Below are 12,958 nucleotides of genomic sequence, written 5' to 3'. Positions count from 1 at the left end.
CTCTCCTCCAAATCAGGAAGGGGGTCATAGGGAGAGCTGGCTTCGCACACACCCCCCCCAAGATAAATCCTAAGACGGGACTAGTCCCTCTCTGATCGTACCTATGTGCAGCACCACATCAAACAAGCCCATCTCGGCCTCCTGCTGCAGTCGAGGCAAGGACTGGGGGTTCTCCAGGCCCATGTCCCCAAAGACGGCGAAGCGGGGGCTCCAGTCGGTGCCGTTCAGCAAGGCCCAGAAACCGTAGGATCTGCTCCAGCCCTGTTCACTTCCACAGCGGTAGGCTGCAAAGGAGGACAGGAGAGATCAGCTCGGAAGCTCCCAGGATAATTTTCCAGGTGGGATATACATGCTGTGAAGGAATGGGTTTCTGTGCAGTCAGTCTGAAACGGGACCCAAAATCCCCATTTTCCTTCTCCAAAGGAGCATTTCTAAAATGCATTAACTTGAGCTCTTGAGCCAATGTATAAACAGAAACCCAGCTGTATAAGCAAGTGCTCAAAACCCTTTCCTTTATCAGTCCGTGACGGCAATGGATGGCCTTGCCAGTTCCATGTGGAGCAGGGATGGCATGTCTGGGTCTTACCTTACATCCTGACCACAAAGACGCACAGAGCTTGTCAGGTCTGACAAGAGACCCGGGAACAGCGCCAGGAGTGCTCTTAGAGTTGGTGACCTCCTGCCCCAAGATAAGAGTGTAGGAACAGGAACAACCTTTTATGGTCAAGAGTACCGGAACAGGAATATCTGTTTATGGTCATGGATGTCAACTTACATGTATAAGCTGACGTGGTTGGATTCCTGGGGAGGGGGGAGAGGGTGCCTGGAGGATATATATACTGCATGAAATATCTCATTTCTTTGGACTTGCTGTGGACACACCACGCAGGTGCCTTCTGCTATCCGGAGAGCAGAATAAACTCTTTCTCTGAATCAACCTTGGTGTCATTTGACTTCCTTTCTCCCTCCCGGGAGCAACGCAGACCCCACCAGTCGGTAAAGTCTAAGAAGGCTATAGCTGTGTTTGAAAGCTCGTTCATTTCCTGCCCCCAAACGAAATGTGCCCATTGGTGATGTGGGAGACAGCAGCACTCCCTCCCCACCCCGCCTGCAAACAACCCGAGTTGACCTCGGACACCCTTTGCCAACCTGGTGCCCTGGGTTGATGGGAGTCCAGAACATCTGCAGGGCTGACAAAGGCTGGCCCAATGATGGACTTTTGGGAGCTAGCTGACCTGACCGGAAGAGTCCGCGACCAGAAGGAGGAGGAGCACCAAGAGGAATGGAAGAAATTTAGCTAAATACGTTAATAGAAATATTTGTGAGTAACCGATTGGCCTAGGATTTAATTATGTCAAATGCATAATATTATGGATAGGAGTCAAAATGAAAAGAAAGAAAGATGTTAATTGAACAAGTAAATCTCATATGAAAATAGTGTTGGAAAACTGCTACAATGAACTACAGTGGTGCCTCGCAAGACAAAATTAATTCGTTCCGCGAGTCTCTTTGTCTAGCGGTTTTTTCGTCTTGCGAAGCAACCCTAATAGCGGCTTAGTGGATTAGCGCTATTAGCGGCTATTAAAGGCTTAGTGATTTAGCGGATTAGCTGCTAAAAGGCTATTAGCACCTTAGTGCCTTAGTGCCTTAGAAAAAGGGGGTGGGGAGCAAAAAAAATCTCAAGTCTCGCAAGACATTTTCATCTTGCAAAGCAAGCCCATAGGGAAATTCGTCCTGCGAAGCGCATCGAAAAACGGAAAACCCTTTCGTCTAGCGGGTTTTCCGTCTTGCGAGGCATTTGTCTTGCGGGGCACCACTGTATTTGGAAAGTCAGCTAGGGGGATTTGAGGAAGTCACCCAACAAGGATAACAAAAGTGGGATTATAACAGTATAAATGTTTGTTTGTTGGCTTGTTTTTTGATATTGTAATGTTTTTCTTGTTTGTTGTTACGTTTGTTATAATTTTGGAAAATCAGTATTAAAAATTTGCGGGGGGGGGGGGAGACAAAGGCTGGCCCAGGATATCTCCGCACCCAATGCTGGGCATCCAGATGGCTCTCACCTTCTAAGCAGTTTCGAAATACTTTTCAGGCCTCCATCAGAGCACTCCTGACATATAGTTGTCAAGCCTCTGCTTAAAGACCTCCAAAGAAGGAGACTCCACCACACTCCTTGGCAGCAAATTCCACTGTCAAACAGCTCTTACTGTCAGGAAGTTCTTCCTAATGTTTAGGTGGAATCTTCTTTCTTGTAGTTTGGATCCATTGCTCCGTGTCCGCTTCTCTGGAGCAGCAGAAAACAACCTTTCTCCCTCCTCTAGGTGACATGCTATGTGACACTGATGTGGTCCAAAGGAAAGCAGAACAAGAGATCCGGCTACAACTTAACTGCAGGAATTGCTGGAAGGAGGCGTAAAAGGCACGATCCAACCGTCTTAGGGACTCCAATCCAGATTCATGTAAGGTTTGCTCCTTAGCAGGGCTTTTTATCCAGCCAGAACTCACCAGGACTCTTTTCTGGCACATTTCAGGTGGATGCCATTGCCGTTCTAAGAGAACAGGGGAGGCATTTGTGGTGAGTTCCAGTACCTTTTTTTTCTTGAAAAACAGCACTCCTCTTTAGCTTTTTCTTCTCCCGAAGATGTTCTGCAAGGCAGCAGAGACCTGGGGTCCTTCTCCTAGCCTTTAAACAGAGGACTGCCCTTCCCAAAGCAAGTCACACGGTCACCCTAAACTGGAGAAGGTCCATGTCCACTTTTGCCTTATTCACAACCACACTGTGAGGTAGATGAGGAATAAATTCGCCCCTGGAGCTTTGTCACAAAGCAGAGATTTGAACTCAGATCTCCTTTTCCTACTGCTCCACTGCACTGACCATCTCTCGCAATAACACCAAGAGCCTAATTTATTTACTCCCAGATTATGTATGCATGCTCAGAGTAGTCTTTGTAGTTAAAAGAATTTCTTTTGATCTAACTTTGTCCCCACGTGGGGTTTGTTGAAATGCTCAGAAGAATCTGATTGGTTCTTACGAACACTCTGTAAAAGTTCTTTTGTGAATAAAACGACCTGGGCCAAGGGGTGGAGAGACGCAGAGATTATTATACACACCCTTCCCAGAGACTTGCTGGTTCAAGCCTCTGTGTGTGTTCTTATTAATCAGAGTTCAATCCTTTACTTTGGGAACGCCTCACATAAAGCCCTGAGCAACTTGGCCCCATTTTACCTGTGAGATCGCTTTGATTGGTGGAAGTGGCACCATTATTGGTGCCGCATAATAGTGGCATTTGTCTGTCTTGGAAGACAGAGGAGGAGTGCATCTTTGGGGGGTGAGGGGGGTGTTAGGACAGTTGCAGCTGAGGCCAATATGGGAGAGACATGTTTTGCTGCAGCTGGGGCAGATGAAAGGGTCTGCAGATGCACCACGGCGTTTCTTCTCTTTGCCCTCCTCCCAGCAGTCATTCCTCTTCTGGTCACTGCTGTTGGATGCGCAACCCGACCGTCTGTCTCCAGGCACAGCGGTCGCCTGCAAGGGATTCCCACACAACGGGACTGACATTGCCAGCCTTTGTGTCATGTTGGCAGACATGCTCGTACCTACGGGACCAGCTCTCCCGGTATGCCCCACGGAGGACCTTAAGGTCCATAAATAGCAACACCCTAGAGGTCCCGGGCCCTAAGGAAGTCAGATTAGCCTCAACCAGAGCCAGGGCCTTCTCAACGCTGGCCCCGGTCTGGTGGAACGCTCTGTCACATGAGACCAGGGCCCTGCAGGATCTGATTTCTTTCCGTAGGGCCTGTAAGACAGACTTGTTCTGCCTGGCCTTTGTCTTGGAATCAAATTGATTCCCTCCCGCTCTTTCCTTTTTCTTTTCTCCTTCTGTGATGGAACTCCTATTTGGGGACTTCCCTGGCTTTTTTCTGGCCCACGTAGGACCAGTCTGGATAGTTGGCCTTGGTGGAGATTTGACGTTTTCATGCCGCATAATAGTGGCATTTGTCTGTCTTGGAAGACAGCAGAGGGCACCACCGAGGCCTAATCCCTGCCTCCGCCGTGGCTCCTTCTGGAATCAGACCCTGTTTGCTAGAGACATTTGCAGCTCAGTCAACAGAGAGGTGGCTAGGGTCGAGGCTCGGCGGGTCTCTGGCGCCTCTCACCAAACAGCTCCAGAACGCTGGCATGCCTTACCATAGCGCTGTCCTGGCACAAGACCCTGGAGGGTGACCCTGTGGATGAACATGGTGTGCCTGAGCTTCCCGCCATCCACGAACCGCGTGGCGTCTCCTCTGGCCGAGCGAGTGAAGGCCTCTCCCGGATCGGGGCCAAACTCCACGATGGATTCTGCCGGGCCAAAGGTAGTCCAGGTGACCATCATGGTGGTGGGGTCCCCTGCGGGGAAGAGACAGGGCAGCTGTGTTAAGAAGATCAGAACTAGATGCCTTTTCCAAAGAAGGAAACAGGATCTGAGCACAAGAACCCTCTCCCGCTCCCGGTGCTTCCAGCAACAGGATCACCGCTGCCAGGGAAGGCACAGCATAGCTATCGTGACTGACAGCCATCGAAAACCCTCTCCTCCATGATAAGCTACAGCACAGGAAGTTACAAAGGTTCCTGATGTAGACCCTTGTTAGGATATTGATGTTCCTGTTTCACCTAAACAGATATGTGGAGCTGTTGTATGTCACACGACTGTTTACATTCCAGCACAGCTTGCTGGGAACTTCCGTTTGTGTATAGCTTTTGCCTTATGCTGCTTCTTGCTCTTAGACATGAAGGAGAGCAGGCATGTTTTCTTTGTCCTGATCTATGCTGAATAAACTGCTTGTAAATATGCTTTACATATGCCTCTCTCTGCCCTTCCGTGGCAAAGAGTTAATTACTCTGCTGATTATAGCGTGCTCCAGCTTCTGAAGAGTTCTGAAACTGCAGGTCGCTGATTTATGCTGTGCCAAGGACAGGGAGTTTGCCCGGTTGCCAGCCAGTGGGCTGGAGCCAGCTGGGGGCCTGCCTAATGCCCCCGTTCCCTTGGACGCATTCCATCAACCCCATCCACCCCAGCCCTGAATTACCTTATGTGTACCGTATTTTTCGCCCTATAGGACGCACTTTTCCCCCTCCAAAAATGAAGGGGAAATGTGTGTGCGTCCTATGGGGCAAATGCAGGCTTTCGCTGAAGCCTGGAGAGCGAGAGGCATCGGTGCGCACCAACCCCTCTCGCTCTCCAGGCTTCAGGAAGCTATCAGCAAGCCTGGGGAGCCCGCGGGAGTTCCCTTGGGCGCGCAAGGCTTGCAGGCGGCAGCCTGCAGCTCGGACACGGGGCGCCCTCCGGAGGACACCCCGTGCTTCGCGCAGGTGTCGGCAAGCCTTGCGCACCCGGGGGATGTCCCCCCGGGCGGCAGCCTGCAGCGCGGAGCACGGGGCGCCCTCCGAAGGATGCCCCGTGCTTCGCGCAGGTGTCCGCAGCCTGGCGCGTGGGGCGCCCTGAAGCAGAGCGCCCCTTGCACCAGGCAGACATCGGCCAGCCCCACAAGCTCGGGGGGACAGCGGCGAGGCGCAGCGCCGCCATCCCACTGTTCCCCGACCTGGTCTTGGGGGGGAAATAAAGGGGGGGGAATTTCCTTTATTTCCCCCCCAAAAACGTAGGTGCGTCCTATGGGACAAAAAATATGGTAAATATCCTTGAGATGGTGGTTGAGAAAGTGATTAATAAATCAATAGTTGCTATTATTATTATTATTATTATTATTATTATTATTATTATTATCTGAAGAAGTGTGCATGCACACCAAAGCTCATACCAATAACAAACTTAGTTGGTCTCTAAGGTGCAACTAGAAGGAATTTTTTTATTTTGTTTCTACTACGGCAGACCAACACGGCTATCTACCTGTAACTATTAGTATTATTATTACTATAGTGGTACCTTGGGTTAAGAACTTAATTCGTTCCGGAGGTCCGTTCTTAACCTGAAACTGTTCTTAACCAGAGGTACCACTTTAACTAATGGGGCCTCTCACTGATGCCACGCCACCAAAGTACAATTTCTGTTCTCATCCTGAAGCAAAGTTCTTAATCCGAGGTACTATTTCTGGGTTAGCAGAGTCTGTAACCAGAAGCATCTGTAACCTGAAGCATCTGTAACCCGAGGTACCACTGTATTATTATTATTATTATTATTATTATTATTATTATTCTGCCTTTATCCAAAGATCCCAGGGCAGTGTACAACACTAAGAACATAATTTATGGAGCTTAATAACAAAAACGCAACACACAGCATAATGATAAAATAACCATAATAATTGTTAAGCCACTGAGAGTCAGGAATGGCTGCTGGCACTGCAAACCACTGTCAGATCTGACTCACAGATGCAGATGTAGAGGGAGGTTCAGCCACTGCCTTCATTATATACCTTTAACCGCCAGGTAAAGAAGTTCCTCTTCAACCAGGCCTTGGGCTGATTGACATCCTATAACCTGTTAAATGTTAATTGTGGGAGGGAGGTTATTGGTTTGTTTTCTTCTTGTTCTCGTTTTTATTATGCATTTTGTGTTTTTATCTTGTATTTTTAAATTGTCAACTGCCCTGAGATCTATGGATGAAAGGCCATGCGAAGAAGATGATGATGATGAAGAAGACCTAGCTTATTTTATTTACAGGTAAAGATATGGATGCCTCGTACACCCCAGGTAGTGTGGTTGCTGACCTTGAGCCAGACATCCTGGAGAGTGAAGTCAAATGGGCCTTAGAAAGCACTGCTAACAACAAGGCCAGTGGAAGTGATGGTATTCCAGCTGAACTATTAAAAATTTTAAAAGATGATGCTGTTAAGGTGCTACACTCAATATGCCAGCAAGTTTGGAAAATTCAGCAGTGGCCAGAAGATTGGAGAAGGTCAGTCTACATCCCAATCCCAAAGAAGGGCAGTGCTAAAGAATGCTCCAACTACCGCACAATTGCACTCATTTCACACGCTAGAAAGGTTATGCTTAAAATTCTACAAGGAAGGCTCAAGCAGTATGTGGACCGAGAACTCCCAGAAGTGCAAGCTGGATTTAGAAGAGGCAGAGGAACCAGAGACCAAATTGCAAACATGCGCTGGATTATGGAGAAAGCTAGAGAGTTCCAGAAAGACATCTACTTCTGCTTCATTGACTATGCAAAAGCCTTTGACTGTGTTGATCACAGCAAACTATGGCAAGTTCTTAAAGAAATGGGAGTGCCTGATCACCTCATCTGTCTCCTGAGAAATCTCTATGTGGGACAAGAAGCTACAGTTAGAACTGGATATGGAACAACTGATTGGTTCAAAATTGGGAAAGGAGTACGACAAGGCTGTATATTGTCTCCCTGCTTATTTAACTTATATGCAGAATTCATCATGCGAAAGGCTGGGCTGGATGAATCCCTAGCCGGAATTAAGATTGCTGGAAGAAATATCAACAACCTCAGATATGCAGATGACACAACCTTGATGGCAGAAAGTGAGGAGGAATTAAAGAACCTTTTATTGAGGGTGAAAGAGGAGAGCGCAAAATATGGTCTGAAGCTCAACATCAAAAAAACGAAGATCATGGCCACTGGGCCCATCACCTCCTGGCAAATATAAGGGGAAGAAATGGAAGCAGTGAGAGATTTCACTTTCTTGGGCTCCATGATCACTGCAGATGGTGACAGCAGCCACGAAATTAAGAGACGCCTGCTTCTTGGGAGGAAAGCAATGACCAACCTAGACAGCATCTGAAAAAGTAGAGACATCACCTTACCAACAAAGGTCCGTATAGTAAAAGCTATGGTTTTCCCAGTAGTGATGTATGGAAGTGAGAGCTGGACCATAAAGAAGGCTGATCGCCAAAGAATGGATGCTTTTGAATTCTGGTGCTGGAGGAGACCCTTGAGAGTCCCATGGACTGCAAGAAGATCCAACCTCTCCATTCTGAAGGAAATCAGCCCTGAGTGCTCACTGGAAGGACAGATCCTGAAGCTGAGGCTCCAAGACTTTGACCACCTCATGAGAAGAGAAGACTCCCTGGAAAAGACCCTGATGTTGGGAAAGATGGAGGCACAAGGAGAAGGGGACGGCAGAGGACGAGATGGTGGGACAGTGTTCTCGAAGCGACCAGCATGAGTTTGACCAAACTGTGGGAGGCAGTGGAAGACAGGAGTGCCTGGCGTGCTCTGGTCCATGGGGTCTCGAAGAGTCGGACACGACTAAACGACTAAACAACAACAACAAAGCCGTGTTGGTCTGCCGTAGTCGAAACAAAACAAAACAAAAAATTCCTTCCAGTAGCACCTTAGAGACCAACTAAGTTTGTTCTTGGTATGACTGTTAACGACTGCAACTGGTCTTACAGGAAAAGCAAGGGGTGAGATGGCTAAAAATAGCTTTATCATGTATAATGAGATAAGAATCCAATGTCCCTATTCACACCAGGTCTCTCCATGGTTTTAAGTTTGGTAATAAGCTGCAATTCAGCAACTTCTCTTTCCAGTCTATTTCTGAAATTCTTTTGTAATAAGACAGCTACTTTGAGATCTTGTATAGAATGTCCTGGGAGATTGCAGCTGTCAACAGTCAACAAGTTTACCACACCTATCAGCCAATCACCCATTCCCACCACCCTTCTGAGTAATACCCCTCCCCACCCTCTCACTATATATAAGGGTCTGGTGACTTCTCTTTCAGTGTTATCTGAAGAAGTGTGCATGCACACAAAAGCTCATACCAATAACAAACTTAGTCAGTCTCTAAGGTGCTACTGGAAGGATTTTTGTTTGTTTGTTTTAGCTTATTTTATGTTTGCAAGTTCTTTTAAATTGTTTATAATATTGTTTTCAATGCTGTGACCTGTCCTGGGACATTGGGTAATAAATATACAGTGGTGCCTCACAAGACGAAATTAATTTGTTCTGCGAGTCTCTTCGTCTAGCGGTTTTTTCGTCTTGCGAAGCAACCCTATTAGCGGATTAGCGCTATTAGCGGTTTAGCGGCTATTAAAGGCTATTAAAGGCTTAGCGGATTAGCTGCTAAAAGGCTATTAGCGGTTTAGCGGCTTAGAAAAAGGGGGTGGGGAGCGAAAAAAAATCTCAAGACTCGCAAGACATTTTCGTCTTGCGAAGCAAGCCCATAGCAAATTCGTTTTGCGAAGCACCTCCAAAACGGAAAACCCTTTCGTCTAGCAGATTTTCCATCTTGCGAGGCATTCGTCTTGCGGGGCACCACTGTATCATCAAATAGGTAGAGACTGAAGACACGCAAAAACCCCTTAGCCGTAAAACTCACCTGGATAGGACAGGTGCACCTGCTCAGGCTGGGTGTAGCTGAACCCTTCGCACTGCAGGAGAGGCAGCCACAGGCACAGGAGGCCAAACAGCCTCCCCAGTCGATTCATGCTGCACCCCCCCACCAAGATCTTCTCTCCGCTGAAATCCTTCAGAAGTGAACTCAGACCAGCTGCAAACCTTGGCAGGGTCGCTGCAAGCCGGTCCGGTAAGTCACAGGGCTATTATAATGTCCTCCGCTGCAAACTGCTGATGCTGCTTTGCACTCAGGGACCCGAGGCTGGAGGAGGAAGAAGTTCAGAGAGAGTCCAGGATTATTGCAGGGCAACCGAGGCCAGCAGACAACAAGAGCCAGACGAGCCGCAAAGACAAAACGCAGGTGCCCAGCCGTGGGTGCTGATCCTTGGAAGAAAGGGACGCTTTATGGTAGCTCTACTGTCTGTGGAAGGGACGCGGGTGGCGCTGTGGGTTAAACCACAGAGCCTAGGACTTGCTGATCAGAAGGTCAGCGGTTCGAATTCCCGCAATGATGGGGTGAGCTCCCATTGCTCGGTCCCTGCTCCTGCCAACCTAGCAGTTCAAATGCACGTCAAAGTGCAAGTAGATAAATAGGTACCACTCTGGCGGGAAGGTAAACGGCGTTTCCATGCACTGCTCTGGTTCGCCAGAAGCGGCTTAGTCCTGCTGGCCACATGACCCGGAAGCTGTACGCAGGCTCCCTTGGCCAATAAAGCGAGATGAGCGCCGCAACCCCAGAGTTGGCCACGACTAGACCTAACGGTCAGGGGTCCCTTTACCTTTACTGTCTGTGGAATCTCATGGCGCAACGAGTCAGTGCGCCTGGCTGTTCACCAGAAGGCTGCTGGTTTGAACTCACCCAGGGACAGCTGCGGGCAGGATCCCTGCACTGCAGGGGGTTGGACTGGATGACCCTCGGGGGTCCCTTCCAACTCTACGAAATCTGCCTGCCCAACCCAAACAGAAAACCATTCGAAGGCTCTCTGCTGTGGAATTAATTCTCCAGCAACAGGTATAATGTGAACCGCTGCTCCTGAGGCAGGAACGCAACCGAAATGCCCAGCTTGAGAGGAGGGTGCCCATTATGTCGCTGTATGTGTCAGGGATCCGAGATGATTGGTCAGTGCACACCGAAACACTGACTCATAAAGATAGCACAGGGCGGGGTTTTCGGTTATTAAGGGAGAGTCCAAATTTAAATCAGGGGGGAAAACATTGGGAAAAGCCAATCTAGGCTGAGGGTGCCATTAAAGTGAATGCAGCGCCTAGAAAATGTTTACCAGCCAGATAATGACTGGGAGGAGACCAGGTGACCCATTTCCTGTAAGTCAGATCATCACAGAATGCCTTCCTGGTTTCTCCTTGTTATCTCTCCAGTCGTGGGGGTTTTTAATTGTTATTTAAGCTCTTTGGGGCAGGGACCTCTTCTCAGAGTCACGTGTTCTCTGAAAGGCTATATTAATGTTGGTCCCTGGTTCCAGTTTGCGAACATTTATTTGTTTTATATAGAGAGAATTGAACGATAAAATTGTCAATAAAAAACAGTTTAAAACAACTAGTAACTAGACCTTTCCAAAAGAAATTAAAACCCACGAGAAACTAAAACCAGATTAAAACACATGCCCACATTTTACATATCTAGCCTGAACAGAAATGTTTTTAGCAAGTGGTAAATACACAAGGAGTTCCAAGTTCTGAGTTGCCATCACAATGGAAGATGGATTTCTCACAAATGTGGAACAGGTATGATGTGTCTAAACCCCAAATTAATTAATTAATCTTATCCCCTTATTGGACGCAGATTTGAAGGAACAGACTGAGTAAGGAATCCAAGTTTACTTATCCCTGCACCCCAAGATAGGAAACACACAAACAATTAGCTCTGGTCAAAAGCTCAAAAGGCAAGGTGCAATACACCAACTCAGGAATAAGGAACTCAGGATTTACACCCTCAAAAAGAGGATATGAACCACCCCAGATAATATCCCCAGACCCCAATAAGATGTCCTGGCATTGTTCTGGCCCCAGTTACACTTTGGGGCGTAAGACACTCTCAAGTGTGCTGCCTTTGTCCCACCACAAGGAAGAAACTGGGGTGGGTGCACCCCAAAATAGACTTGGGCCATTGTGTATCTTAAAGGTAAAGGGACCCCTGACCATTAGGTCCAGTCGTGGCCGACTCTGGGGTTGTGGCGCTCATCTCGCTTTACTGGCCGAGGGAGCCGGTGTACAGCTTCCGGGTCATGTGGCCAGCATGACTAAGCCGCTTCTGGCGAACCAGAGCAGCGCACGGAAACACCGTTTACCTTCCCGCCTATTTATCCTATTTAACCTATTTATCTACTTGCACTTTGACGTGCTTTCGAACTGCTAGGTGGGCAGGAGCAGGGACCGAGCAACGGGAGCTCACCCAGTGGCGGGGATTCGAACCGCCGACCTTCTGATCGGCAAGTCCTAGGCTCTGTGGTTTAACCCACAGCGCCACCCGCGTCCCCTTTGTGTATCTTACATTAGCACAATTGGGGAACTAAGCCGGCCAACCGAACAAACACACACGCCATGAGATGCCGTAGCATCTTTGGGCAAAACGCCGGGTATACCAAATCAGACCACTGGCCCATCTGGCTCAGGCGTGTCTACAGCGGCCTTCCCCAACCTGGTGCCCCCTGGACGTTTTAGCGCACAACTCCCATCCGCCCCAGACTGAGGAAGGCTGCTCTACACTGACTGGCAGCAGCACTCCAGCATCTCAGATAGAAGGCTTTTAGAAGACGTCTGAAGGCAGCCCTGTTTAGGGAAGCTTTTAATGTTTAATAGGTTACTGTATTTTGATATTCTGTTGGAAGCCGCCCAGAGTGGCTGGGGAAGCCCAGCCAGATGGGCGGGGTATAAATATATTATTATTATTGTTATTAGGCGACCCCATACGAAAGCCCCGAAGCCCACAGTATCCCGGGGTTAGCATGCTAAATCTGGGAGCGTACGGAACAGAAGACATTGGGATCTCCCCCAACCCCACCTTCCCCAGGCAGCCTTGAGCCCCGGCACCTCTCCTTTCTGGAAATCAAGCCGCAAATCCGGACGGGGTGGCGTTCCTGAGCGTGTGCAGAGCGCCTCCCAGCACTGACCTGTGACCGGGGTCTCGCCCGACGCCTCTGCGCGCTGGAGGAGAGCAAAGGCGAGCAGCAGGTCCCTCCGATCGCAAGGAAGCCCGGGGCTGATCTCCTCCTGCTCTCTGGACTCTGGGAAAAGATCCTCCCACCCCGAAGGCAGCGCGTCGCTCAGCGCCTCCCTCCGCGCACCGGATTTCCTGGTTCTTTTCGCAGCCTTTGGCGCTCTCCATTGAGGGGCAGCCGAGAGCCAGAGGAGTAGAAGGGATCTCCTACGGTCATCTAGTCCAACCCCCCCCCCTGCGATGCAGAAGGAGGAGCACGGCTGGCCCGGCCCGCGAGTGGCTGCGATGGGGCAGCACCGGACCCCGCCCCAAAAAATGGAAGATGACAGCAGCTGCGGTCGCTGGGTCTCGCTTTGCATCTTTTGGGGAGGCAGAGGAAAAGGCTGCTTCTTTGCGCAGCGCCCGGGAAATCCCGGACACGTCCTCTTTTTTTGGGGGGGGGGGCTAGTGCCGGATTTACGTGCAAGCTAAACAAGCT

General features: G+C 49.2%; 1 protein-coding gene across 2 annotated transcripts in view; it reads right to left on the bottom strand.

The window, feature by feature from the left end:
* The window catches only part of ACP7 (acid phosphatase 7, tartrate resistant (putative)), a 32,596-nt gene extending 19,928 nt beyond the window's left edge, over nt 1-12,668 (bottom strand). For both annotated transcript variants that reach the window (XR_014514744.1, XM_083455640.1), the window contains exons 1-4: nt 12,434-12,668; nt 9,289-9,567; nt 4,190-4,390; nt 102-284 (exon numbers count right to left, since the gene is read on the bottom strand). Coding sequence is in view for 1 of the 2 variants with exons in the window: in XM_083455640.1 (XP_083311766.1) it covers nt 102-284; nt 4,190-4,390; nt 9,289-9,397 (493 nt within the window). In the remaining variant the exon portion in view is untranslated. The remainder of the gene's footprint in view (nt 1-101; nt 285-4,189; nt 4,391-9,288; nt 9,568-12,433) is intronic.
* Nucleotides 12,669-12,958: the final 290 nt, after the last annotated feature.

This window comes from Podarcis tiliguerta (genome assembly GCF_965153285.1).
Source record: "Podarcis tiliguerta genome assembly, chromosome: 8".
NCBI classification, from domain to species: Eukaryota; Metazoa; Chordata; class Lepidosauria; order Squamata; family Lacertidae; genus Podarcis; species Podarcis tiliguerta.
Note: the sequence above shows the minus strand (reverse complement) of the source record. Positions and strands in the feature narration are given on the sequence as shown.